This window comes from Pangasianodon hypophthalmus, chromosome 9, assembly GCF_027358585.1.
Source record: "Pangasianodon hypophthalmus isolate fPanHyp1 chromosome 9, fPanHyp1.pri, whole genome shotgun sequence".
Classification (NCBI taxonomy): Eukaryota; Metazoa; Chordata; class Actinopteri; order Siluriformes; family Pangasiidae; genus Pangasianodon; species Pangasianodon hypophthalmus.
In genome coordinates this window covers 22,311,650-22,336,881 of record NC_069718.1, presented here as the reverse complement: position 1 = coordinate 22,336,881, position 25,232 = coordinate 22,311,650, and the positions used below count along the sequence as shown (strand labels likewise).

The following is a 25,232-nucleotide window of genomic DNA, read 5'->3' as shown; positions in this document are numbered from 1 at the left end:
CATTTTGGATTAACATCAGAGTACACTAGTAAGAGTTATCACTGAAAAATATGCCAAAACATTCGTCTTTTTCTCCTCAGTAAAACAGGAAAACGAGCCAATCGACATATTAATCTAGAATGATTAGAGGAGGAGTTTCGTACTCTCTGAAATGAACTGACACCACCTTGAAGCCTCGCCCCCTTCACATGCTCTCGTGGGACTTATGGGGCACGCTGGCTTTCTGTCAAGATAAATGGAATATATTTCATTTCATTTCATAAATGAAATATAAATTATCACTTTATGTTCAACGGACCTAACATTACACAAGTATATTTAACATTTAACATTAACTATATTTATCTAACACTTTACAAATAAGTTTAATGGTCATCATAATTCGACAGTGATTAAATACACTGTTTTTTTTCCCTCCACCCAGACATATTCAACTTTGAGCAGCAGCTCAACAGATTTGTGGACATTAGACAATCAATTTGTATAAGTATTATATTTAAAATGTACTGTTAAGTTTATTTTGTTTCTGTTTACTGTGCATTACTGTGTAGAATCACCTAAAAATCCAGCATCCAGCTGAATTTTCATGACTGCCACTGCCAGCAAGCAATTCCCGACTACACAGCTGATATTATTATTACACTCTCTCCTCCTCTTCTTAAACCTGGAATGGTGGAAATGCACGTTTCCCTGTTCTTTTTAAGCCTATTGGTTCTGGGTGATTAAATCATTTATTGGAATTATTTAAAAAGGTAAATTGCAAGCAGAAAATAAATTATATCACTCAAGCCTAGCTTCGAATTTTGATAACACAGACGTAGGAAGACACCTACCTTAATATGGCTCTGACAGCAATATAACCACTATGTCATTGTTCTCTCATTCCTTTTACATCACTGACATTTCATTAAAGGGTAAAATTAAATGTTCAAATTAGTTTTACGTTTGCTTGCTAGCATACATGCTCAAATATTCGCACACTCAATATACACTCACATTCAGTTAGCATGACAAAAGCTACATAAAATGCATATCTTATAAAAAAAAAAAAAAAAAAAAAAAAAAAAAACCCACTATTCCTGACCTAGAATAGAATAGACTCTTAGAACAGGATTCAGAAAACCTTTCTTTTTTATATACGCATTAAAATCCCACTCACTGCTGGTTTACGTGTGGTAATGTTATGGCTAAGCTTAGTTGGATCACAGCTGGATCACGCTGACTCCAAGTCTCTAATATGGATTTTATATCACACTTTTTTCCTGGATGAAGTCACTCACTCACATACTTATCTGAAGTGTCCTAATTTTGCCTTCAAGTGCAGAGAGGAAAACTACTGGAAGACAAAGGTTAAACTCTGACAGTGCGGCTTCTCTTTGTTTTTTTTCTTCATGGAATGAGGTCCCTGTCTGAAATACTGAAAAGATATTGAAATAACATGCAAAAGAAAACAAAAGAGTGAGGCACCACCTCACTAAATCTACAGCTCATTTTCACAGCGTGCTTCTAGACTTCAAGCCAAAGCCGATTCAATCTCGAAGCTCGCGGGTGTGATACTAAAAGGAAGCCACGTTCCTGCTCAAGCTTGTCTCTGGTCTACCAGCAACCTAACTTATCAAATATCCAGCAAAGCAGTATGCATTAAGAGCATAGCCTCAGTAGCTGCGAGTGTTAGGGAACACCTGCTCTGATGGCACCTGTCCAAGCGGGTATGTGTGTGTGTGTGTGTGTGTGTGTGTGTGTGTGTGTGTGGTCCCAATTCACCAACTGTATCAACAGATAGACTGTAATTGGCTTCTTGCCACACAATGGCCACACAGTCCATTTCTGTGCACGTGGTAAGGTCCATTTTCTGACTTACAGCACTAGACGCATAGCAGTGGTAGTGAGAGCAAACCTCTGTGTGAGCTTACCTTCTAACCAACCCCCCAAAAAAAGGAACATGTGTGTCTCTTTATCCCTCTGGCTTGGTGTGTGGACCACTGCAAAGACAGTTCTTTTATTGGTTTGAGCAGGACTATACTTCAGATTGTGTGTTAGGGGAGATGGAAAGAGGCAGTCATGCGGAATCAGCAGAATCTCTCTCTCTCTCTGTCTCTCTCTCTCTCTCTCACTCAAAATTCTCCCCATGAGAGACACGGCATAAGTCCATTCAAGCATGGTACTGTGAAATTCCCTCTCAATACATCTCGATATGAGTGTGTGATACAGCAAAGGGTATAACAACTATTCTATGTACGATATGTTCATGATACACGTGCATGAACAACTTTTTGGGGCAAAAATAATTTAAATAAATACACAGACCTCACCGATCACCAATGCAATTCAGGTGGTGTACTCAAAACACACACATACCCACATACACACACTCTTCAGGTATGAGGATGCAGGGAATTGTAGTGAGAGATAAGCTGACAAGCCACTACAGTAAACAAACCTTAGTCAGAAGCAATGCCAAAACAACCAACCTTACACTGTCAGGAGAGGACAACAAAACAAATCATTCCCTACAGCTACAGGAGAAACACAGAAATGCTCCAAGCCTTCACTTATCAATAGTTAACCAACTATCCTTCAAGCAACATAGAAATTCTTTGACGAATGCTTCAACTGACTATAATGGTAATCTCCATTCAACAACCTTTGAGATCTGAACTGGTGGTTTGTTGGTATTATTATTACGAGAAATGCTGCGTTTCCACGTTTCGGTCAAGTTGTGCTTTCGTCTACAGAAAAAGTGCACACAATTAGAGAAAAAAGCTTACAGCTTAGGTAGTGTTCACAGATCTCTGTAGACTTGGAGACTTCTGTCTATGAATAGTCGTTAGCATGGGGATATGAGACACTTGTGTGAGAAAGATTGCCACTGCTGCCCAAAGCAAAGTAGACTGACTACTGCATATATTTTAAATGTTTGATGCATATAGTTAAAAACTGAACCATGCCTAAGTATGTTTACACTGTTTCGTTAAGCAAAAATAAACCAAACCATGGACACCGTTATATTAAATAGCAAACTAAGAGGGAATAAAGTAGTCAGATCTAGTAGCAAGTATTATGATTTCCTGATTCCGTTTTATATCCCATAAAAACACTAACTAAACTAAACCGCCTTACTACATTGTGTGCAAGAAAACAGAAAACTTACTATAATAACCCCTCCAGGCTTCCATACCATTTTATTAGCCAATCATTGACTCATGTTTCGAGTCTTAATGTATCTGCTCGCATTTACCTCAATCTGGCTATAATAATCAAGTTCTCAGGTGCGAATAAGGTTGTTTAAAATTAGCATGATAAGTAAATCTGGTATACTTCATCATACCTTGGATTTGTCAAGCAATATACAATGATAAGCCCCAGTGAGAGTATACTTTCTGTGGAAGGGCAACGTGGTCCAATGCAAAACATGAGGCAGTGTGTGTAATTCCAAAGCCTAGCAACTTTGACAAGACGCTATATCAACTCTTAGCTACTGAACCAACCGTCAGTGTACTAAACTAAGCCCTGAACACCTAGACATTCTTGTCAGTGTTAAGTTAAAACAGTGTTATAACTTAAAGACAAGCTACAGTTCACTTTATTCTCTTAATTGAAGTTAGCTATGCTCAACAGGGAAGTGATAAAATTAGGTAAACAATCTAAGTTAATGCTAAAATTAAGTTCTATTTTGTTTCTGTTTACCCGCTAAAGTTAAATTATAGCCATATTAAAAAAGACTTGAAGATATCTACTACTGATTTTGTTATCCAGTGTCAATTCTGCTAGTTAACTAGCACAAGCAAACTAATGCTGCACTCAAGGTGAAATTGCAACTTGTAATTCGCTGCCTACAACCGATAAAAGCCACCAAAAACATGCCCTCAAACCTGAAATTTCAACTAATCAACTTGGGCTAGTCTTCTCAACTACCTGTTCCTTCCCTGTTTACAAAGTGACGTCAAATCAGCATGGCTGTGCACACTGCGAACAGTCTACTCGCTATTGTCCGCTGTTGTTGCAGTGCTCCAATATCAGTCCAGAATATTGCACGAATGTTTGAAGATCACCACAGTAAAATCAAACCAATAGCAACTCAGGCCTGTAACTGTAAAGGTGTGATTAAAGTAGCTTTTTATGACCTTTATGTGCTCTGACAGAGCAAAATAAGGACACGCATTTGTGGAGGTGTCCATGCCTTTCTTTTTTCCACTTTGCATGTCAAATGTGCAGAGATGGAAATTGACGTTATTACACCTTGCAAATTACAATTTACAAGACGCCACGAATGCAGCATAAGGCTACACTTCAAGGCTAGCCCAGCTACAACATTAATTTAGGAATAGAAAACGGAGACTACATTACTGCTAGCTGAATGAGTTAAGGTAATCCAGCCTACTGATTCTGCATTAAATAAAGCCTTTGTTTGGTATAGACTATAGGCTTGTTGGGTAACAGTTCACTGATGACTAATAGTCAGTTAAAGAGTCTTATCCTATATACTGAATGGTTCTGGAAAAACAGAGAAGTCCTTTAATCAGACACATTTATGCTAGTGATCTGCATATTCAAAATCTAACAAGACACAGATACATTCACCACAGGAAGCCCAAAAAGTCTTGCTGTTTCTTCTCATTCTGTATACAAGAGTCTTCCTGGTTTCGCATTGCTGTTCTTCAATACAAAGGCTTCTAAGACAACATTAATTAGCACGGCAGACCTCAAAGCACACAACAACCTATTTAAAAGTCTAATAATACACACAATTATATTAAGACTCCAACACAGTCATTTTTCCTAATGTGGTAGAAGTTGTTTTTATGCTGATCACAGATCAGCTTTGTAGTTCATATTATAATGGATAAGATTGAAATTGGGATAAGGGAAGCAACATAAAAGGGATAGTACCCCTGAGAGCCCACAGGCCTGACCACCCTCATTAGCATTGGCAGGTTAAATTAGTTTAGAGCACAACGGAGTCCCAATGGAAACAGAACTGGGTCAGTGGTAAATATCTGTTCAATACAGGTACACCATTACAGGCTGGTAATTGTTCTGAAACCTCTCTAGATTTGATCCAATCTAAATCGTAGTCACTCCCAAAGTGCCTCATTCAACTACAATTCCTAAATACATTAGGATTTAATGTAGGAAGGACCACTGAACCGAAACAGAATTGAGTAATCAAAACAAGTCCCCAGATACCAAAACAAGCACTTTTCGCAATGAGCTCAGGTGACTGGAGCAAGAATTGATTACTTCACTGTTGAGTATGTTGCCAATGAGTATGTGCCTTCCAATCTCCAGCAAATTTATGACTTATCCTGAAGAGACAAGCACTGATGCTTTAGCACCATAACTACAAAATGGTTCCCACAGTTCAAACATGTTTATTGGCTATCCAATCAAATTAAGTTATTACAATCTCTGATTGATTGCAGTTATTTAGCAATGAGCATCTACCACAAGCTCATTTATCTATTTATGGTTGCCGAAGACCTACGCTTGGTGGTTGGTCTGTAAGTGCAGGAAGATACATTATACTGCACAACAATTTGTTGTCACCTGTCCATTACACCCATATGTGCTTGTTGAAGGCTTTTCACTAGATTTTGGAGCGTGGATATGGGGATTTGTGTTCATTCACCTGCAAGAGCATTAGTGAGGTCAGGCACTGATGTTGGGCGAGGAGGCCTGCATGCAGTCAAGATTCCTACTCTGTAATAAATTGCTGTGAATTTTACAGTAATTTACTGGCAATTTGGGTTGCCAGTAAAGTACTGCAAAATTTACAGTAAACAACTGTAAAATATATTTACAGTAAAGTATTGTAATATCTTAATATTTTATACATATTTTAATATGTATAAAATGACACATAACCCAGCACACTTGCTTATTTGGCTGATGCAGGATACAACTGAGCTGAAGTTTTGGGGTCTTGCCCAACCATCACAGCTTCGCAGTACAGGAATTTGAACACACAACCTCCTGAACTATGACTCAAAGCCTTAAGCACTTAAGCCACCACAACTTACATCAGTCACCACAACTACACCACAACACCACCACAACTAGCTTGCATTGATTCAACTACTTCTAGCACTGAATTAACACCAATAAAAGATTGTAATGAATCAGTGCAAGCTCACCATGGTTTAAGGTTACAGTTTCAAGTTGCAGGTAAGAAGGTCATGTGTTCAAATCCCAACACCACCAAACTGCCTTGATTGGATCTTTGAGCAAGACCCTTCAGCTCAGCTGTATCCTACTTCAACATGTTTATAGTTGAATATGTTTTACAGTTGTTTACTGTAAATTTTACTGTAAAAATCTACATAATTTTTTTGTTTATAGTATACGCATCCCAAAAGTGATTCAGGGCTCTGTGCAGGTCACTCACCTTCTTCCACACCAACCATATCTTTATATGTCATGTTGCAACATGTTTGGGCCCCTTAGTTCCAGTGAAGGGAAATCTTAATCCTACAGCACCCAAAGACATTTTAGACAATTCTGGGCTTCCAACTTTGTGGCCACAATTTGTTCAGGTGTCCACAGACTTTTGGCCATATAGTGTACTTGGTCAGTGGAGGGTAAGGACAAAACTCGTTATGAGGGGTCTGCGCAAAGAGTTGGGAGGAGGCTAGCCTCCATCTTTTATTAAACAAGGCAAGGGAGTCAAGTACAATAAAGGGATGTCTCATTCTGAGTAGCAGTAAAGCCTCATAGGACTCCCTTGGTTTCGATCTCCTGAAGAACGCCGTCAGAATGTGCTTCTTGAAAACCCAGCACAATATCTATTCCAGAAATATTTAAAAGTACAACACAAAAACAGCAGCTCCCTCTAGATTTTTCCTCATGTTGCCTCTTTTTCTTTCCTCAGGCGCTCGCTCTTGTTCCTTGTGTCTCTCACCTGTCTGCGTCTGCCCTTTCCATTACTGCTTCGGCCTCGTCTTCTCCAGTCGACGTGACTGGGCTTTTATCTTCCCACTGCAGCCGTCCTTGACAACCAGCCGGCTTAAAAGCAAAAACTGGCTCAAACTCTCAAGGGTGGATAAACGGATTAAAAATATCAGCCAGATACTGCTCTACGGAGTAAAGTTAGAAACATCTTTATTAATCATTTGGCTTTGGCTTTATCTTAGTATTGATCACATACCTGCAGCTGGAGATGAATCAATTTTATTCTTCCATGACAATAGGAAGCAGCTGATTTCAATACAAAATGATTTTAGAAGAGGGTTTTGGGAAAAAAGTGGTACACAAAAGAGCAATAAAAGTGGTAAAGGGTTGGGATGATGGGCAACTACGCTTTACTGGAAACAGACAAGTGTTAAGATTTCATGGCTTTAGTAAAAAATGATTTATCTTAATTATCAGGACGAACAAAATTTTGGAAATTCATTGGCAGGTAGATGTGATCAAATCTCATCACTCATTACATTAACAAAGTGGTTCATCAATTGAAATGTTTGATGTGTTCATGAAATAAATTAACTGCAACAACATGTCAAAGTACAAATATGAGCTTTCAGCAGTTCCTCAGAAGCACAAAGGAGCCTTAATAAAGGCAGTAGCTGATCCAGCAGCAGGCGACAGATGAGTGCCTAAGGCACTTTCCTTAAAACTGCACCCTGCCCCTGTTGTCCAATGAAGTGCCAGTGGACATGAAACAGCCCCAAAGCCCCCAAACGACTAAGTAAATTGGTCACAGCCAATGATCCGTCACAGTTATCACATACCTACATAAACACTTTAGTCATTAATCATGGAGAAAACAGCCATAAGGAGGATGACTGGGACTTGCTGCAGGTCAGGAGAGAGCCATAAGGAGTCGGTAAATCACCTACACTGCTTTTTCATTACACGGTGTAATTTACAGAAAGGGTCAATGTGATGACACCTTACTGTGATGAATGAAAAAAAGGTGAGGTTGTTAGAACTCCCGAATATGAGCTTCTAGTGTTCCAGGGGAAAGTTGGATAAGTCATGGGTTAATTAACATTGTCATTCAAAAGGATAATTAAAGGGCACTTGAAAACTAGGAAAAGACACAAAAAGCACTTCTTGACCACACTGCGACTGCTGCTCCTACACATCCCCTAAATGAACTCAAACTGACTGAATAACTTCTAGTTTAAGTGGTGAGAAATCAATCCAAAACAAAATAGCCGTCCAGTCAAGAAGATTATCTCAGTCTACGAAAGGCAAAAATAATTAAGGTGAAAACTGTGTATTTAGACCTTACATTAACAATATATGGCCAAAAGTTTGTGGACACCTGACAATCACACCCATATTATGCTTGTTGAACATCCCATTCCAGATTTTGGAGCGTGATTATGGGGATTTGTGATCATTCAGCCACAAGAGCAATAGTGAGGTCAGGCACTGAGGTAGGACGAGGAGGCCTGGGGTGCAGTCAGTGTTCCAGTTCATCCCAAAGGTGTTGAGTGGGGTTGAGGTCAGGGCTCTGTGCAGGAAACTCAAATTCTTCCACACCAACCTTGGCAAACCATGTCCTCATGTCCTCCCCATGTGTCCTTGTGCACAGGGTTATTGTCATGCTGGAACAGGTTTGGGCTTCTTGGATTTGTGAAGAGGAATCTTAATGCTACAGTATTCAAAAACATTCTAGACAATTGTGTGCTTCCAAAATTGTGGCAGGAATACATATGGGTGTGAAGGTCAGGTGTCCACAAACTTTTGGCCATATAGTGTATTTTACGTAGGAAACAAAATGAACAACCATAGGAAAGAACTGTCTCTCATTTGGGCTTCATTCCCTCCATTCTCTTAAACACACACACAAACACACACACACACACACACACACACGGCCATCCAAATATATTTACTCAGGAAGATTAGGCAACAGCCAGCTCTTCATAATTGCTTCCTGTATAGCACATAATAGTTTCCCCTCAGGAAGCCTTATCAATACAGCCCACTGTCGCTCAAAGTACAAGCCATGGTGGTTAAGACCAGGAGATTCAAAACACGTGTGCAGACTCGGGATACCTAATTTTAATAATCACGTATTTGTAAGAGTTAATGAGTTAATGAATGGATACTAAGTTAAATGCGATGCAGTTAATGTAAATGTATTTAAAGTATCATTTTCTTCTGTAATTTAACATTCCCCCTGTCAGTGGTGGCACACGTGATGAACAGAAATAATCATTTTAAAAATGCACACTGAATTTCAGCTCAATATTTCAGCCTGTAGCCCTACTGCAGCAGCGTGCACTCTGGCGTTGGTTAAAATTCAACCACTGCGAAAGTTCTACCTACCACAGAGCTTTTAAAAAGGCTACAACCACATTGATTTGTGAGCAGGATGTCTGAAAATCTTATCGACATTGTACGGTTATAACAATCTGAAGGTCAATATGTACATTTCCATGTTAGGTTTACTAAACCAGTGGAAAGAAAACACAGAAATGAAAGCTTTGGTGTAAAATGAGATGTGTCATTAGGGAGTTGGGATGCATCACATGGGGAGGAAAGGTACCTGATTCGCATCCATTGCTGCTTAAGACTTTTAATGGAGTTGTAATGGATGTTATTGGAAATGTATTACTGTGCAACTCTTTTGTTTTACGAGCTTCATATCTGGCCGCCTGCATGAACGTAAAAACTGCAGCTCCTGAGGCATGTTTTTAGTCCCAGTGTACGTCGACAGTGCTGCTCTCTGCGTCAACATACTGCCAGATGCTGCTTTTTTTTTCAGATTTTCTCACTGACTTCATGTCGGTGTTGTGCATTACGAATGCCAGAATAGTGATTTCAGTATTCAAATAATAGCAGACTAAAAGTGCCATTAACACAGTGCCATGGCTCACCCCAAAGGCACTTCAGCTTAAAAAAAACAAAAACAGGGAAACACTGCTGCTGTGCAATTCAGGGAACATGGCACGTGTCCAATTAATTACGCCTACAGGTGCATCGGTGAGAGTACACTGAGCACATGAGCACATTGAGCGTGTTAACGTTTCAGCAATGACTGACTTATTAATAGGGTGTAATTCTCTCATTTTAATTAAGCAGTACTGGTAGAATGGGGCAGTGTGCCCAGTCTCATGGCCTTAGGGGAGCCGTCTGAACCTTCACCCTGTCTTTATCTGGAAGGTTAATGTGACACCTGTCTCTCTCTCTCTCTCTCTCTCTCTCTCACACACACACTCACACACACTCATACATACACACACAATAATGAGATGGTGGCATTTCATTGCAGAATTCTACTGCTTTCTTTAACATCGCAGCAAAAAATAAATGAATTATTAAGATTATGGCATGTACACGATACATATTTCTCCATCATATGCTCCATTTCAGGCTTTCTTGGCATGAAACAATGGAAATGTGGCAATAATAAGAAATGTTGCAATAACAAGAGTAAATGAAAAGACTATTGATGCGCTCATACACATAAAAAAAATACTTGTGACGTTACGTGATGTAAGCCTAGTGTACACAGTCGTGCTCATGAACACACAACGTGAAATGACAGCGATCTGGACGTATTCCACTATTAATCTGCAATCTGTTCTTTGTGTATACATCAACAGGAGGTACTAGTGCATCTTCCTACTATATATGTAACCTGCACACATGCAACATGAGCATGCAGAGCAGTGTCAGTAAGTGTAGTCTTTAAGAATGAGTGTAAGGTGCTGTGAATTGCACACACTCAAAGACATTCACAAGCATAGAGCAGTGAAGCGAGCATGCAGAGAAACTACCGCACTTGAGCAGTTCAGTTCAGTGAGCACTGAGACACGCAAGCTTCCTTTTCCACTCGGTTGCCAGCGTCTACACTTGACTCACCAGGGAAGATGCTATTGTGTAGCACCTTGCATTCATTGATCTGATCCCTGCTCGCTCAGTTCGGCCACCATCACTCTCTCTATTAAAGATATTATTTAAACGCCATAATATTTTAAATATAAACTCAGCTTGAGGAGTTCTTTGATGGGAGCAGATGGCAGCATCAAGAGTGACAAAGAAGAAAAGTACTACTTCTGTCTCCACCAAAGCAACTTCCTGTGCCAAGATGACAAAAGGGTGACTCTCATGTGTGTGTGTGTGTGTGTGTGTGTGTGTGCGGTGAACGAAATGAAGAACACATTCTCTAGACCCCGCACAAGTGCAGAACATGCAAATATAAATATATTAAACATTCACAAGGGTTTGTACACAAATCAAGAACAGAGCGGTTTGTTCAGGCGAGTGTCCCTGGAGACCCTTCTTGCGTAAAGGAATATGTATTCCTGTCATACCACAGGCAGCGGGTAATTGCACGCCTTAACTTGTGTTTAATTAGCAATAGTGATTTCATTCTGACTGAAGAGGTCCCACACAGCAGTAGTGCTGGATGCATACTCACACGTATAAAAACATTTATTATCCACTGTTACTAAAGGAAGAAATTAATTGGCTCACTGACAACACAGACCTACCATATAATTAATTCCCATCGGTCTTCCGAGAGCAGTATCTCAACTGAGGGATAGGACGGGTATGACAGGTTCAAACAGGGGTCACATGGCTCCACTGGAGTACCCGGGGGACAAGAAGTGCAGAGGACAAAGAAAGTCAGTCACAAGAAGATTAAAGATGTGCTAATTACCTGACATGCCATCATTTATTACAAGCGTCAGTCACGTGCAGTCCGTTCTCTTATGCTGCATTTGACTTTCCTTGGACGCGGACACCTCTACGTTCGCTTTTGTTAGCAAGCTAGCCAGCTAACTGTCATGAGTGACGTATATTTACCACTTCGAAACAGCAAACTGTACAATGTTATAGCAATGTAATAGCAGCCATGTTGATTTGAGGCCACTTGTTGAACTTGGGGTTAAGGAGACCGTCCCACGTTCCCGAGTGGGAATTATGAGTTTTCGGCCTAGTCGGAGGTCGGAAATTACTTTTAGTCGAATGCAGCATTAGACGCAGATGCCACGTTCACACCTGGTATTAACATCTGTCTGAGGTCACAAGTGGACAGCTAATACAGGTTTTTACACCTGGAGTTTTCATGTGTCTTAAATGCCTCTCTAGTGATCAGATTTCATGACTAGGGCTAATAATATTGACCAAGTGGTTCTTCGATGCTGTTGGAAGAGGCAGGTACTAACACTACACTTACTCAGAAATATTGCACTCATAAGTAGAGCTTTAATAGAGATACTTCATACCTTTCCTTGACGATATTTACAATCAGCCATGCTGTTTTTCTCGGTGGTTTATTCCAAATAGGCATGGTACTGTTTTCTCATGGTATACTAATTACTAATCCTAATTACTATTCGAATACTAAATGTTTTAAGTAGTTGAAATTCTAATACAATTAATAAAAGGTATTTGACAGTCCTAAAAAACACTACAAGATTTTTAAAACAGGGCAGACTATATTTAATAGCCAAAGGCAAAGAAACTGTGTGTAGACTGAGAGTCTGGGTAAAAATAAAATTGTGCTGTTGCATTTCATGTGTTATCCTTTTTTTGACAATGTGAAACTGTAAGCAAATATGTTGATAAACCTGTACCATTGCTTTGCTCAGTAGCAGTCTTCATTTGCTTTAGCGCCTCATGACAAAGTAACATTTTTACTCGTCTTTTACTTGGCTGCGTCTTGCCCAATGGGTTTTAAGGACATTCTCTTGTTTTTCTCCAATACCTCAAAAAAAAAAAAAAAAAAAAAACGAATCACACAGAGACCTAGCCATGAAAAGGCCCTGCCCTGGAGAGATAAAGCTGATACTCCATAAAACTAATGAGAAGGAAAGGTCAGTTTATCATTCACAAGCCATTGCCAAGCCTGACTGCATTTTACGACCACTGCGGCCTGTGTGTAGCTCTACTGTAAAGCAGAGCATTACTGCTGGCTTTACTCTCTTAAATCAATCATTCATGGAAGGTGAAAGAATATATGGGTTTCCCAGCAGTTCAAGAACATCATCATTTAAAGATGTTTACAAGTCAGCCTGAAATTGTATTTTCGATCGGTCTGGTTTTATCATCAAGATCTGAGCCTTGCTAAAAAGCAAGCACTGCACACGTTTCCTTTATTAACCTTTATATTAATATGCTGCGCAAAAATGACGAGCAAATGTTAACGCCTCCATATTAGCAGTTCTTGCAAAGAGACACCACACTATCCGTTTACATTTAAGATATTCACTTGGCAGATGTTTTTACCCAAAGCAGCTTAAAATTAAGCCGAGCAGATGACGGTCAAGGGCCACTCTCAAGCATCAACAGGGGCAGTCGAAAAATTTAAGCTCTTGACTTTCCCATCAGGCTTCACCTTTGAGCCACAACCCCCTCTCTCCGGGACCACTCCTTCCCAAGACATGCACACACACACACCCACACACACACACAATAAAATGCTAAGAAGACATGGCACAGGGATCAGCAGTGCTTTTGTTCTACTCAGACAGGTACACACCTCATTCCAGAGAAAATCCTCCCCTGTATGTGTGATTCTGTGTAAAATTGCACATGCTACATATACGTGCAGACACGCATTATACACACATATGTACAGTGGGGTCTGTTTTACATTCTTTTCTAACTTAATACAACAATTTTCACTACAAATTATGTTACTGACATCAGCTTGAATGAGAAGGAGAATCTTTGAAATATTTACATGAATTTCAGAGTTTCTCAGTATTTGGTACGTCCCCTTTATTTTTTAATGACACTCGAGCTGGCATGGATTCCACAAGTTGGTATAAAACCTTATGATCCATTTTAGATCAAATCCATCAGAGTGTCGTCTGAACTCGTGCTTAAGTAAAAGAGACTAGGCATGAGGAAAATCTGACCTTTTGTACAAAGCAGTTAACATGCTCAATATCACACATTTGCTTACATTTAAATAGGGACCTTGAAATAGTGCAGAAACTTGAATATTAAATATTCAAGATATTGAACATTTACTTTCTTTGTTTTTTAATGTTTCAAAAATTCTAATTTAAAATGAAAAAAAAAAAATCCCAGATTTTCAATGTGGTCTCAGACTTTTGGACCCCACTGCACATTACTTCATAACTGCACAAACTAATTTTAAATCCATGGCAAATGTTAAATCAGTGTGGTTTGCTATTTCAGTCACTTTAGTGCAATGCTGCTCAAAGTAAATATCAGATTGAACAAAAGGAATGAAGGCCATTTCCAGCCCAAAGTGAATTATTTTCCTATGACAGCACATCCCAAAGTATTTTATTCCTCTTTTACCATAGCAATGTGTCTCTAATTTGAATTTTCTTTCATTAATGAACAGTACTTTGTATTTTAAATCGTTTATAGTTACATCTGATGTTGTGGACCATCCACGAGATAAGTTAGTTCCCGTTATCACTTTCGTTACTGTCGTAAACAGTTGTTCCCTCTTTAGGCTACTTTTTTCTCTTTCTCAAGGTTATTAAGACAAAAAAATGAGAAACCAGGAAGCACAAAGTCCTCTGTTCCAAATACTTTTCCACTGCGGAAAACTTATTGACAGTTAGCAGTGACACCCAAGACTCATAAACTCATAAAATCTCCTTAAGGAAAGCCTTGCAATATTAACAATTAATTTTTTTGTTAAATAACAACATGCTTTTCATCTGTTTATTATTAGACTTGGATCATCTGCCATTCAAATCCCCATGAATGAGTTGTTACTACAGAAACAATAATGCATGTATTAGAATGAGAGCATTAATATAAACCTGTGATTAGATTTACAGCCGCTGTTATAGAAACTTAATCAACGTCTGATTAATCAGATTTGAGAATTCAACCGCACTATAGTATAAAGAAAATTTAAAAATGAGTACTTTTCAGTTTCAGAAATCTGATTGGTTGAGTGCACCAGGTTATAAACCAATATAAATGTTACACTTAATCCATTATTCTATCCATATAATGAACTAATCTTTGTCTGTTATGTTGCTTAGCAACCAAAGCTTAATGTACATCGCATGATATACAATTTGTTTAGAACTAATATTATTAAAAATAAATTCAGTAATGTATTGAACCCTGGATTTTATCACATTGTTTTTGTCGCAGTTTTATAAAAGCAGTAAGCCACTTGAAGGCGTGTGTTACAGTGATTTTATCCCAGGTAGATGCGTTGTTAGGCAAGACATGAGGTGGAGTGATAATAATCACTGTAACACACGCTTTTGAGTGGATTCTTGGTTTAATAAAGAGCACAGTATTTATCATATTTGCTGAATCTTAACCTTAAATTTTATGTGTAAGTGTTACACACCTTTTCTTAGCTTCAGTTATTGTAAATTCAGGCATGTCAGTAGTCAGGCTCTAGCAAAGTCATTTGTAGTGAAAATCTCGATAAAAATTGGTACATGCACATTTAGACCAGACTTTATCATGTTTGCCTTTTCCACAACTTTAGTTCAACAGTCTACTTCTTTTGTATTTCTTATGTCATTTCACATTTCAGATTAAAAGTTCACATTTTAAATTTGAATTCTTAACAAAATAAACATTTAATAATATAATTCCTAACACTATACATAGGAAAACAAGCACAATCCAAGTATCTAGGTAAGTCTAAATGTGGACTGAAAGGCTGCCAAGTTTAGCCCTTTCAATTTCCCACAAATTTTTTTGTGGTCAAGACCATCAATTTCAATTCTCATACACAGCTTCACCCACCGCCCCCTGTACGCGTCACTTTTTCATTCCAAGCCTGTCAGGGAGCTGTCAACAAAAGCTGTGTTGACTAAGTTAAAGTCAAGTTTTGCCCTTTAACCCCTAACTCGACTTCTCCGTGGTCCTCGCAGTATAGCTGCAAAAATCAACAGAGGTGTTGAACAAGCACAAATAAACAGCTAGGCTTTCTATTCAGTCAGAACATTTGGAGAAACCAAGAGTGGCCCTTTAACAAGTCAGTAATCGATGCATTCACCAAGCCAAAGATGTTCTGCCATGATAAACAGCAGCATGAGATGCAGCTGAGCCTGGAATCTGCCATCTATCCCATACCCACAAATTTACTGGCCTCAGTCACTTCCCCTATCCAAGCCGCAGCGTTCCAGCATGTTCTCCCGCCACTCAACGTGGGTTCCAGAACGTCTCGCCAACATGAGTTATAGGACACACATCCAACCAAGCAAGGTTGGACAAAATAGCACAAACATGCACTACATGTTCAAAACCAGTCAGAATCGATAGGGATTAAACACTAAAGCATGCGTATCTTAAAAAAAAATTAAAAATATATAAAATTCTTAAACAGCATAACAGCTTCTGAGATCGTTCTTAGAATATTTGGTTCTGTTCAGAGAACTGTTTGGGTTCATAAATTTGATAACTGAGAGACTCAAACACCACACCAGGTCTGATCCCCTTCCACTGACAAAGATGTGCCAAGAAATGAATCTTTGTCCATCCTCCATAGCTGAATGAGCAGTACTCAATGAATAGCCTCGTGCCCCAAATGAGCGCTTGAATGAATACCCTACCCTGTCCGTGTCTACATGATTACACATGGGTGTAATTAGCTAGGTTGATTAATCCATCTCAGGCGGTAGGCTAGAATGAGGGGCAGCTGTGAGAGGCAGCAGAGCAACAGCTGAGAGAAGCCTGCAGACACCCTGCTGCCTCTCCCATTCACACGTAGACAAGAGCACACAGATAGGACGTGTTAGAGTGCGTGTGAGTGTATCTGTGTGTGTGTGTGTGTTCTGGGTCAGCTGCAGTAAGTCGGACCTCAACACAATGCTAAGGAGTAGTATGTGTGTGTGTGTGTGTGTGTGTGTCCGTGCAAGCGAGGACACTCATTTTCCATCGGGTCTGGTGAGATCACAGTAAAATGTCAATCATCTTCAGTGACACTAATGAGGATTAAGCTTGCTTTGGAGATCAGAGACTCCCCCCCTGCAGAGAATTCAAGTGTGACACCGAGATAGTTACAGATGTCTCCATTTCTGCTTATTACCTGCTGTGCCACATGCGAATAAGAAAAAGAAATTCCAGTGATAAAGTAACCAGATCTAATGATAACGTAATCAGAGGATATTTACGTTACATTTCATCAGGCTCTTTCAGTTGTATAACTTCAACGTTTAATCCAAACCTACACAGCCTAATAAAAGCCATTTGGAAATCAGCACGCCACACTGTTCATTTGCTTCCTTCTCCAGAACATTCTTGGAGTACATACAATGCTTATTTTCAGTGTCTGAATAAATGATCCCAAGTCAAAGAGAGCCATCAGATAACAGAACCAAAGAGCCAACTAGGCATTGCTTTAAAAACAGCACCTACAGTTTATAGTTCAGATAGTTGTCTGAACTGGTTTCTTCCATCCAATGTTGTTCTGTTGTCCTCTCTAATTAGCATGTATTGTTCTTGTGTTTTTACAGTTTGTCTATTGCCCTGTGTGGACAGCGATGCCGCCTCACAGCTCCAGGGTCCCCGGTTTGAGCAAGAGCCTGAACTTTCGCCTGTTCTTCCCCTGTTCACTTGGAAACCCATGGGTTTCCTCCGTGTTCTCCGCTTTCCTCCAACCTCTTATTAAAAATTTGCCAGTAAATTGACTATGCTACATTGCCCCTAAGTATGAAAATGAGTGTATGATTACTGTGTGTGTGCATGGTGCTCCGCTCTGCGATACGAGCGTCCCATCCAGAGTGTATCCCTTCCTCGCACTAGTGTTCACAGGAATAGGCTCTGAATCAGTCACGGCCCTTACCAAGAAAAAGTGGTTACTGAAGATGAATGAATGAATATTTCACTCGTCTCACACTTTCGTGTATTTGTACTTAAGGCTGTATTGCTATGCATCACTATAAGAGTTAACTCTACTGTTAATTTGTTGCCTTCTATTGGTGGCATGTTATGTCTAGTGGATACCATTAAAGACCAATAATGATAATGGTTATCTAATGGTTTGTATATAAACCATTAGAATTTCTGTGATGGTTTCTATTGTTTTTTTTTTTTCAGAAGGACAGAATGTGTGTTTTAAACAGATGAAACTTGTTTTCAGGACAAAGCTTTAGTTAGTAACTCGAAACTTGCCACATGAACAAAACATTCTCCAGCACGCACACACACACACACACACACGCTCAAAGTTCCTTCACTTCTACAAATACAAGAGCTCAAACATTCAGCACATTCCCCACAACCTATCGCTCATGTTCGTGTTAAAAATGACACAGACACAGAGGAAGTCAGAATTCAGGAAAACAGTTGAAGAAATTTTTTTTCAATGAGCATATACTGGTGTGATGTGATTACTTCAAATCCATCCATCACTTCTGAATCAGACACACTGTGGGATTTTCAGTCCTACGTCTTTCCTAGTATCATTACCCAGTTTTCCGTGTAATAACACTGAATAACACCATCACAGTATCGAGTGCAAAACCGTCACAGAAATTCTAATGGGTTCCACTACAAATACCATTACAAACCATCAGCTAAACATTAAAACCAGTGCCGGTCCTTATGTCTAGTGGTATCCACTAGACATAACATGCCACCAGTACACAGAAGGCAACAGATTACCAGTAGAGCCCCACAGGGACCATTAGAGTTTCCATTAAAAACAATACAATTCCCATTATAACCATTAAAACCATTACAAATTCTATGAGGGTTTCTATTGTTGTTTTTTGTTTGTTTGTTTGTTTGTTTTTCAGCAGGGCAGTGTTATCTGAAATAATACAGACTCAAGAGGTTTAAAATACACAACAGAGGTTTAAATAGTAATATAATTCATAAGTACACATTGAAAACTGACTGAAAGGAAATGCAATTTAAAAAATAAATGAATAAAAAAGGATAATGAGAGTCTGCCCTGGACCCTGAGGAGCATTGCAGTGTTCTTGTACAAACCTTAAGAAGCCAGAAGAAGCTCAATCCAAATCCTGACTTAACAGATTTAAGACTAAAGCAGGACTGGGAGAAATGAAGCTCTTACCTTTATGTGCAGGAGAAGCAGTGAAGACCAGAGAGATGAGACCTGCAAGAAAGAGGAGCAGGCGCGCGTGCTGCTCCGCCATCACTTCCACAAGAAACCCCCCCAAAAAAGTCCAATGTCTGTAGAAATGTGTATGTAGAAACCCTCAGGGTGAATGAAGGAAGCGGTTTCTTTGCTGTAAAGTTCAGCTAAGCGGTGTAGGAATCTCGTAGGAAGACGTTGAGAAGGGTGAGAAGTCCGGAGAGGAGGGAATTGTCCTGCTGGAGACACACTGAGCCTGGGGAAGACGCTGTCGGCTGCTCGGCTTCAACTTAGCAAGAAGCAGCTGCAGTGGAGACGCCGGTTAAAAAATGGCGAAAAAACGCCACAAAAACGTCACATTTCAGCCTTAAAGGGTTAATAAAGTACCAGAAAAGAACGAGAAATGTTCTCACGGATGTAGGTTGCCTCCACACACACACACACACACACACACATACACACGTATATATAATATAAACACACTGCAGAGTGTGGAGTCGTTGTGCTGTGTGTGCTGAGGAGGTTTGGAGTAGTAGCTGCTAGTGAGGGAACAGCACATGAGTGGGATTCCTCTGTGTGTGTGTGTGTGTGTGTGTGTGTGTGTGTGTACAGCTCCACTCTCTCTCTCTCTCTCTCTCTCTCTACTGAGACCCTTTTAAAGCTTATTGTTCTGAACACAGCAGCTAAAATGTCTTCACATTAGCCATCTCTAAACCAGATTCATCTTCACTAACTGCTTTCTGTAGCCCTGGATCTGGATTCCTGACTCCTGACCAGATTCACACACTCATTCACACCTACAGTTCCTGCATGCTTCCTGGGAGGGTGGAGGAAACCGGAGAACCCTGAGAAAACCCACATGGGGACACATGGGGATTAACCTGAGCTCACGATCTAAAACGTTGACTCTGGAGATGATCCAATCTGGAAATGGCTGTGCCTGTCAATGGTTTTGCATGTGCTATGTAAAAGTTAGCTATAAATGAGCTCTAGATGAAAACGAAGCAATTAAGGCGATAGTTTGATGGAATAAAAAGATAAGGGCAATGCCATGACTGGGCTGCTATTGATATTATGTCTACTAATGTGTAAGCTATGTAAAGGAAAGGTAAAAGACATACTGAGCATGTGTGAAGTGTCTGTAAACTTCTATCTATGTGTATTTTAGATAAATCACTTAAAAAAACTGTAACTACACTTTACCTAGAAATGTAATCATTAAAATACTTGAAAAAGGTTCTTCTTCTTTTTCTTCTTCTTCTTCTTCTTCTTATTGCATTAATGTATGAATCCATTTAACATCTTATGCCTGAAACATAATTTTTCCATGAATTAACCATTACAGGTTATGAAAAATGTACATTTTAGTTCTGACCCACAACTTTCACTCACACTCAGCCCTGATAGCTGAACACATTCATCCCTATAAAATATTTGGAATATTCCACAAGTCACATGTTCAAATGCGAGTTTCATCATCCAAATTGGTGAAAATCATGGGAAGATGAAAAATCATGTTCTCTCATTCCTTTTTCTTTATTTTCAGTGAAATTGTGATATTAACCGATGAGGTCAGTTATACAATCATGTTACCCAAATTATAGATTAAAACTTATAGATTAAAATATTAATTTAAAAGTTAAATTTTCAAGAATTACAAGAACTTCTAATATATTGTATGGAAGCAAGCGGTGGATGGCCTCTGTTCTGAACGAAAGATCCAGTTTCTTCATTGCTGACAATCGCCTACAGCGTTTCAAAATAGCCTGATGTGCTTTGTTTCTGTTTGAGAGTAACCTTTACCCATTCCAGTGTCATTTGATATTGCCAAAAAAAATTATCTTCCCAAATTCTATCATTATATGTAGCTAGTTACCATTAACTTGGCATGTGCAAATCTTTCAAGAAATTGGCTTTGGAGATTTTGGAGAAACTGGATGGAGAATGTGTTATTAAAGTGAAGGGACACTTATTTTGGTTTGCCATTGGCTAGTGGAATTTACCAAGAAGTCCTATATTGCTTACATAACTACTTTAAAATAATAATAATAATAATAATCTCATTTAGTAACATTTTGGCATTTACCAAAACTGATCAGACAAATTGTCCCAAAGGGCAGCCATGAGCCCTGAGGTCCACCTTCAAGTCTGTGCTTTGGTGATATCATCAAGGTGAGGATCTATGGTGTGTGACTGCTCAAAGGCTTGATTGAGCATTTGGGACAGTCCAAAAGACTTCATCATCTTCTTGGATGTTGCCTGTTGTGTTTAGTGTGGTGTGTTCACAATGGCTTGCGATTCACTGGTTGAGAATTACAAACTCACAGTGCCACTGCGCATTTAGTCACATGTGTGAATGGTTTTTACAAATTCCAAGTGGCAGATAATTAGAAAAAATTAACTGCAATGTGATAACTAATAAAAAACCCAAACTTCATTTTCCATTCAGAGATGAATTACTATTTTCTCAACCCCTTCACCAAAACAGCAGTCGTACAGAAAGATCACACTGACAAATCCACACGAACAAATTCAAATGATGGCAAAAGCAGATGACTGGATGCAGTAGCTACATGTATAATCATGTGTAAGTAGGCTATAGACATTAACTAGGCAATTATCTAAATGGAGTAACTGATCATAGTTGGTTTATTTTGCTGGGTTTCTTTCACATAAATTGTAACCCTAATGCTGCTTAGTGACAGTTGTAGGACTTTATTTGGTGATTTTCACCCGCAGTGTTGCTCTTTCCTCTTAACAAATCAATTCACTCTGATCGGTTCTCACTAATAATCACAAAGGGGTTTTGCATAAGAGAACGCTGCTGAGTTTACTTTAATCATGAGCATGTACGACATTTGATGCATGTACCAATCGTGGTTGGATTTTACACAACAAGTTTGTTCATAAGCACACTCATAATACAATAATTACATGATTAGTTATTACTCAAGTACATTATTCATACAAACCACATACAAGTTTATCTTATATCAGACTAAAGCTTTTAATAAATATCAAGAAATCCTATAAGAGCACTTGGGTTTTAGCCTAATAATTGGGTTTCTAGCATTTTAGCATTAATCTGTCATCTTTTAAATTTATTTCGTTTGTAAACAAAGGTGACAGGATAGAGATGAGCTACTGTACATTGGGAGCAGTTAACACTATAGTTGGGATACACAATATGGATATTGCTGTTACACTACTACAAATTTCGGACAAGATATGTTATATCGCAGTATATTAGACTGCACTAGTGAAGCTGTAATGCGTCACGGTTAAAGACTGGCCTGTATTCATTTGACCAAATGAATTTATTTTGGATCATACCAAGTCACAAGTTATCAAACCAAAGACATCAAACATATCTGATCAAAGTGAACACAAAAAAATCAATATACATTACATAAAAATGTGGTTTGTTAAAGTGTCTATTTACATCCTGGAGTCTACTATAGGATTGTATTACAAAAGCCAGTATTGCACTAGCGATTAACAAACAATATTTTGATTGGCCCTAGATCATAGACCTAACAGCTGAAAGAAGGACGGCAACTGAAAAGCTGTGTTTCTGCATGCAGCCACCTGACCAAAAAAGGTAAGATTGTTGTAGGAAGAACATTCAGAGCCACAGCAAAGGCCGGAGATTGGCGTAAGTGCTATTACTCATGATTGCTCCAAACACTACTCATGAGACACAAAAATCTGTTTTGTACTTTGTAATTCACTCACAACAGTAAATTGGTCCAGGCTACTTTACAGAAGTAAAGAAAAAATTGGTGTCCTGTTACTCAAATTACAGTGAATGTACAGAAATCTTTTCTAAATTGAACACAGTTTAGTCTTAGACCTGAAATGATGATCCATCAGCTGGTATCTCTGCTCAACACACTGCAATGCTTTCTAATGTCTTTAGTCCATTTATTTATTACCTAAACCCCTAATCCTGGTCCTTAACTTATCACCATATTTATAAAGTTAGAATGGTTTTGTACTAGCCAACATAAGTGTTTCAGGTGTGTTAGAGTAGGGAAATCATAGCATTTGAATAAAGACAATTATTTAACCTGCAGTTCTCAATGATGCTTTGTTTATATTTTTGAAATACTATACATTTATGCATCTATATCTATGCACATAATAAGTCCTTTGCTCTTTTTGATTGCTTTATGTGCTTTGTCACCTGTTGCGTGTTAAACATCCAACAGGTACAGTTGTATCAATTTACAGTTGGGTTCATAAGTTTACATACACCTTGCAGAATGCAAAATGTTAATAATTTAAAAAAAAAAATAAGAGGGATCATAAAAAATTTTCTTAAGAAGAGTGGGCAGGTTAACTGCTCAACTATCACAAAACATAAAACCTTGATCATCCAGGTAACAACACACAGTATTAAGAATCAAGTGTAAACTTTTGAACTGGTACTTTTGTGTAAATTCAGTTATTATTGTGTTTTGTGGACTATATGTACACATCTGCTATGTGAAATAACTTATTCAGGGCAGTACTAAATAAAAAACACAATGAAAATTTTATGATCCCTCATTTTTTGTAAATTATTAACATTTTGCAGATTCTGCAAGGCGTATGTAAACTTATGACCCCAACTGTATACCCTCAAGGTTATTTGTTTAGATTTTTTTCTAGCTTTCCCAGCTTTATGGTAACGAGATGATACGTCCAGGGTTTTTAACTGATACATCCACTTCTTTTTCTTTACTTTATAGTTTAACCATCAGATTCAGACAGTTGAACCGGGAAATCTCCAAACGGTCATGGACATTCAAGACCTTTGTGAAAAGATGTTCTGCTCTGTGTTCCTTAGTTCAAAGTTCAACTATAACATGGTCAACAAATTTCACAGCAAAATGTTGACAAGCATGAAAAACCCAGTGAGTTCCCAAGTGCCTCCAGGAGTCTAGTTTATTTTTACCAGGAAAATGTATAATGTTTAATATTATATGTAAAAAAAAAAAACAGGAGTTCCCTTCCGATACTACACTCATACTGCGTCGCTAGACGCTATGGGGAAAACTCCTTTTTCTCCGATGACTGAAGCCTTTACAATCACGCAGTGAAACTGCACGGCCATTGGTTCGTGCCGTGCAATAAAGAGAACCAATGGCTCGGCAGCGGCACTGCACGCGCCTATGGCAAGGAAGCCCGCCAGGATGAGCGGAGCCATCTGGCTATATAAACGGGCATAGCGCCATAGGATCTCAGATCAATTCTCCTTCACCAACGAAGATCTTCTCTTCGCTGAGCTACGAGACTTGAAGCCGCTCGCCATCGACACGCCTCGCAGCGGACAAGAGCTACTCGTCTGCGCCGTCTTGCTGTTCCCACCGAGTGTCAGCCGCCGTCAGCGTCCTCACGCCGGCTCAGACCCCGGAGGGGATTCTCCCGTCCTCTTTGAGCGCCCGGACCAGCATCCCTCGGCCGACGCGAGCGACATGGTTTCGTTCGGCGCGATTGAGGACGAGCTGCTAGATGACAGCATGTCTTTAGCAGCGTCAGACGTGGAGGACATTTCGGGCTCTTCTTTCGACCCTGCCCCTCTGCCGTCTACGGATCCCAGCGTCACCAAGACAGGGATGGACGCCGAGCTCTTCAGCGTCCTCTCTAAAGGGTGGACTCACCGTCGAAGGGTTTGCAGAGCGCTTTACACTTCTTGTGAAGAGCTCAAGCTCTGCTCCAACGCAGCAGCCGGCTAGACCCGCGCCTGCATCTGCTCGTCCTACTCAAAAGCCTGAGCCTCCGCAGCGCTCCCGCTCGGCCAGACACCACTCATTCTTGAGACGCCAAGGACCCCGGCCCAAGCTGACGCTGGATCCTGCGCCTCGGGCGTCATCCTGATCTGCCAGACAGTCTCGCCATCACCGGACCAACCCCCAAACGATCTCTGTTATGCCCCCAAGCACCCCTGCGATTCAGCGGTGTGGTTCCCACCTTAGTGGAGAGCAAGGATGCTCACGTCCTACGCTTTGAGGTGATGGCCCTACTGGAGAAGGGTGCCGTAGAATCGGTTCCGCCAGCGAGTCAGGATTTTACAGCCGCTACTTCCTCGTCCCCAAAAAAGGATGGCAGCCTTTGGCCCATCCTAGATCTCAGACACCTGAACCGCACGCTCATGAAGCGGCCGTTCAGGATGATTACTTTGAATCAGATCCTTTCACAAATACGCCCAGGGGACTGGTTCTTTTCAGACTGGATCTGAAGGACGCATACTTTCACATCCAGGTAGCCCCCCAGCACAGAC

General features: G+C 39.7%; 1 protein-coding gene across 7 annotated transcripts in view; it reads right to left on the bottom strand.

The window, feature by feature from the left end:
* The window catches only part of LOC113530052 (neogenin), a 113,237-nt gene extending 93,516 nt beyond the window's left edge, over positions 1-19,721 (bottom strand). For all 7 annotated transcript variants that reach the window (XM_053236549.1, XM_053236545.1, XM_053236551.1 and 4 more), the window contains exon 1: positions 18,947-19,721. In XM_053236549.1, coding sequence (XP_053092524.1) covers positions 18,947-19,028 — 82 coding nt within the window. In that variant the 5' untranslated portion in view covers positions 19,029-19,721. The remainder of the gene's footprint in view (positions 1-18,946) is intronic.
* Between the last annotated feature and the right edge of the window lie 5,511 nt (positions 19,722-25,232).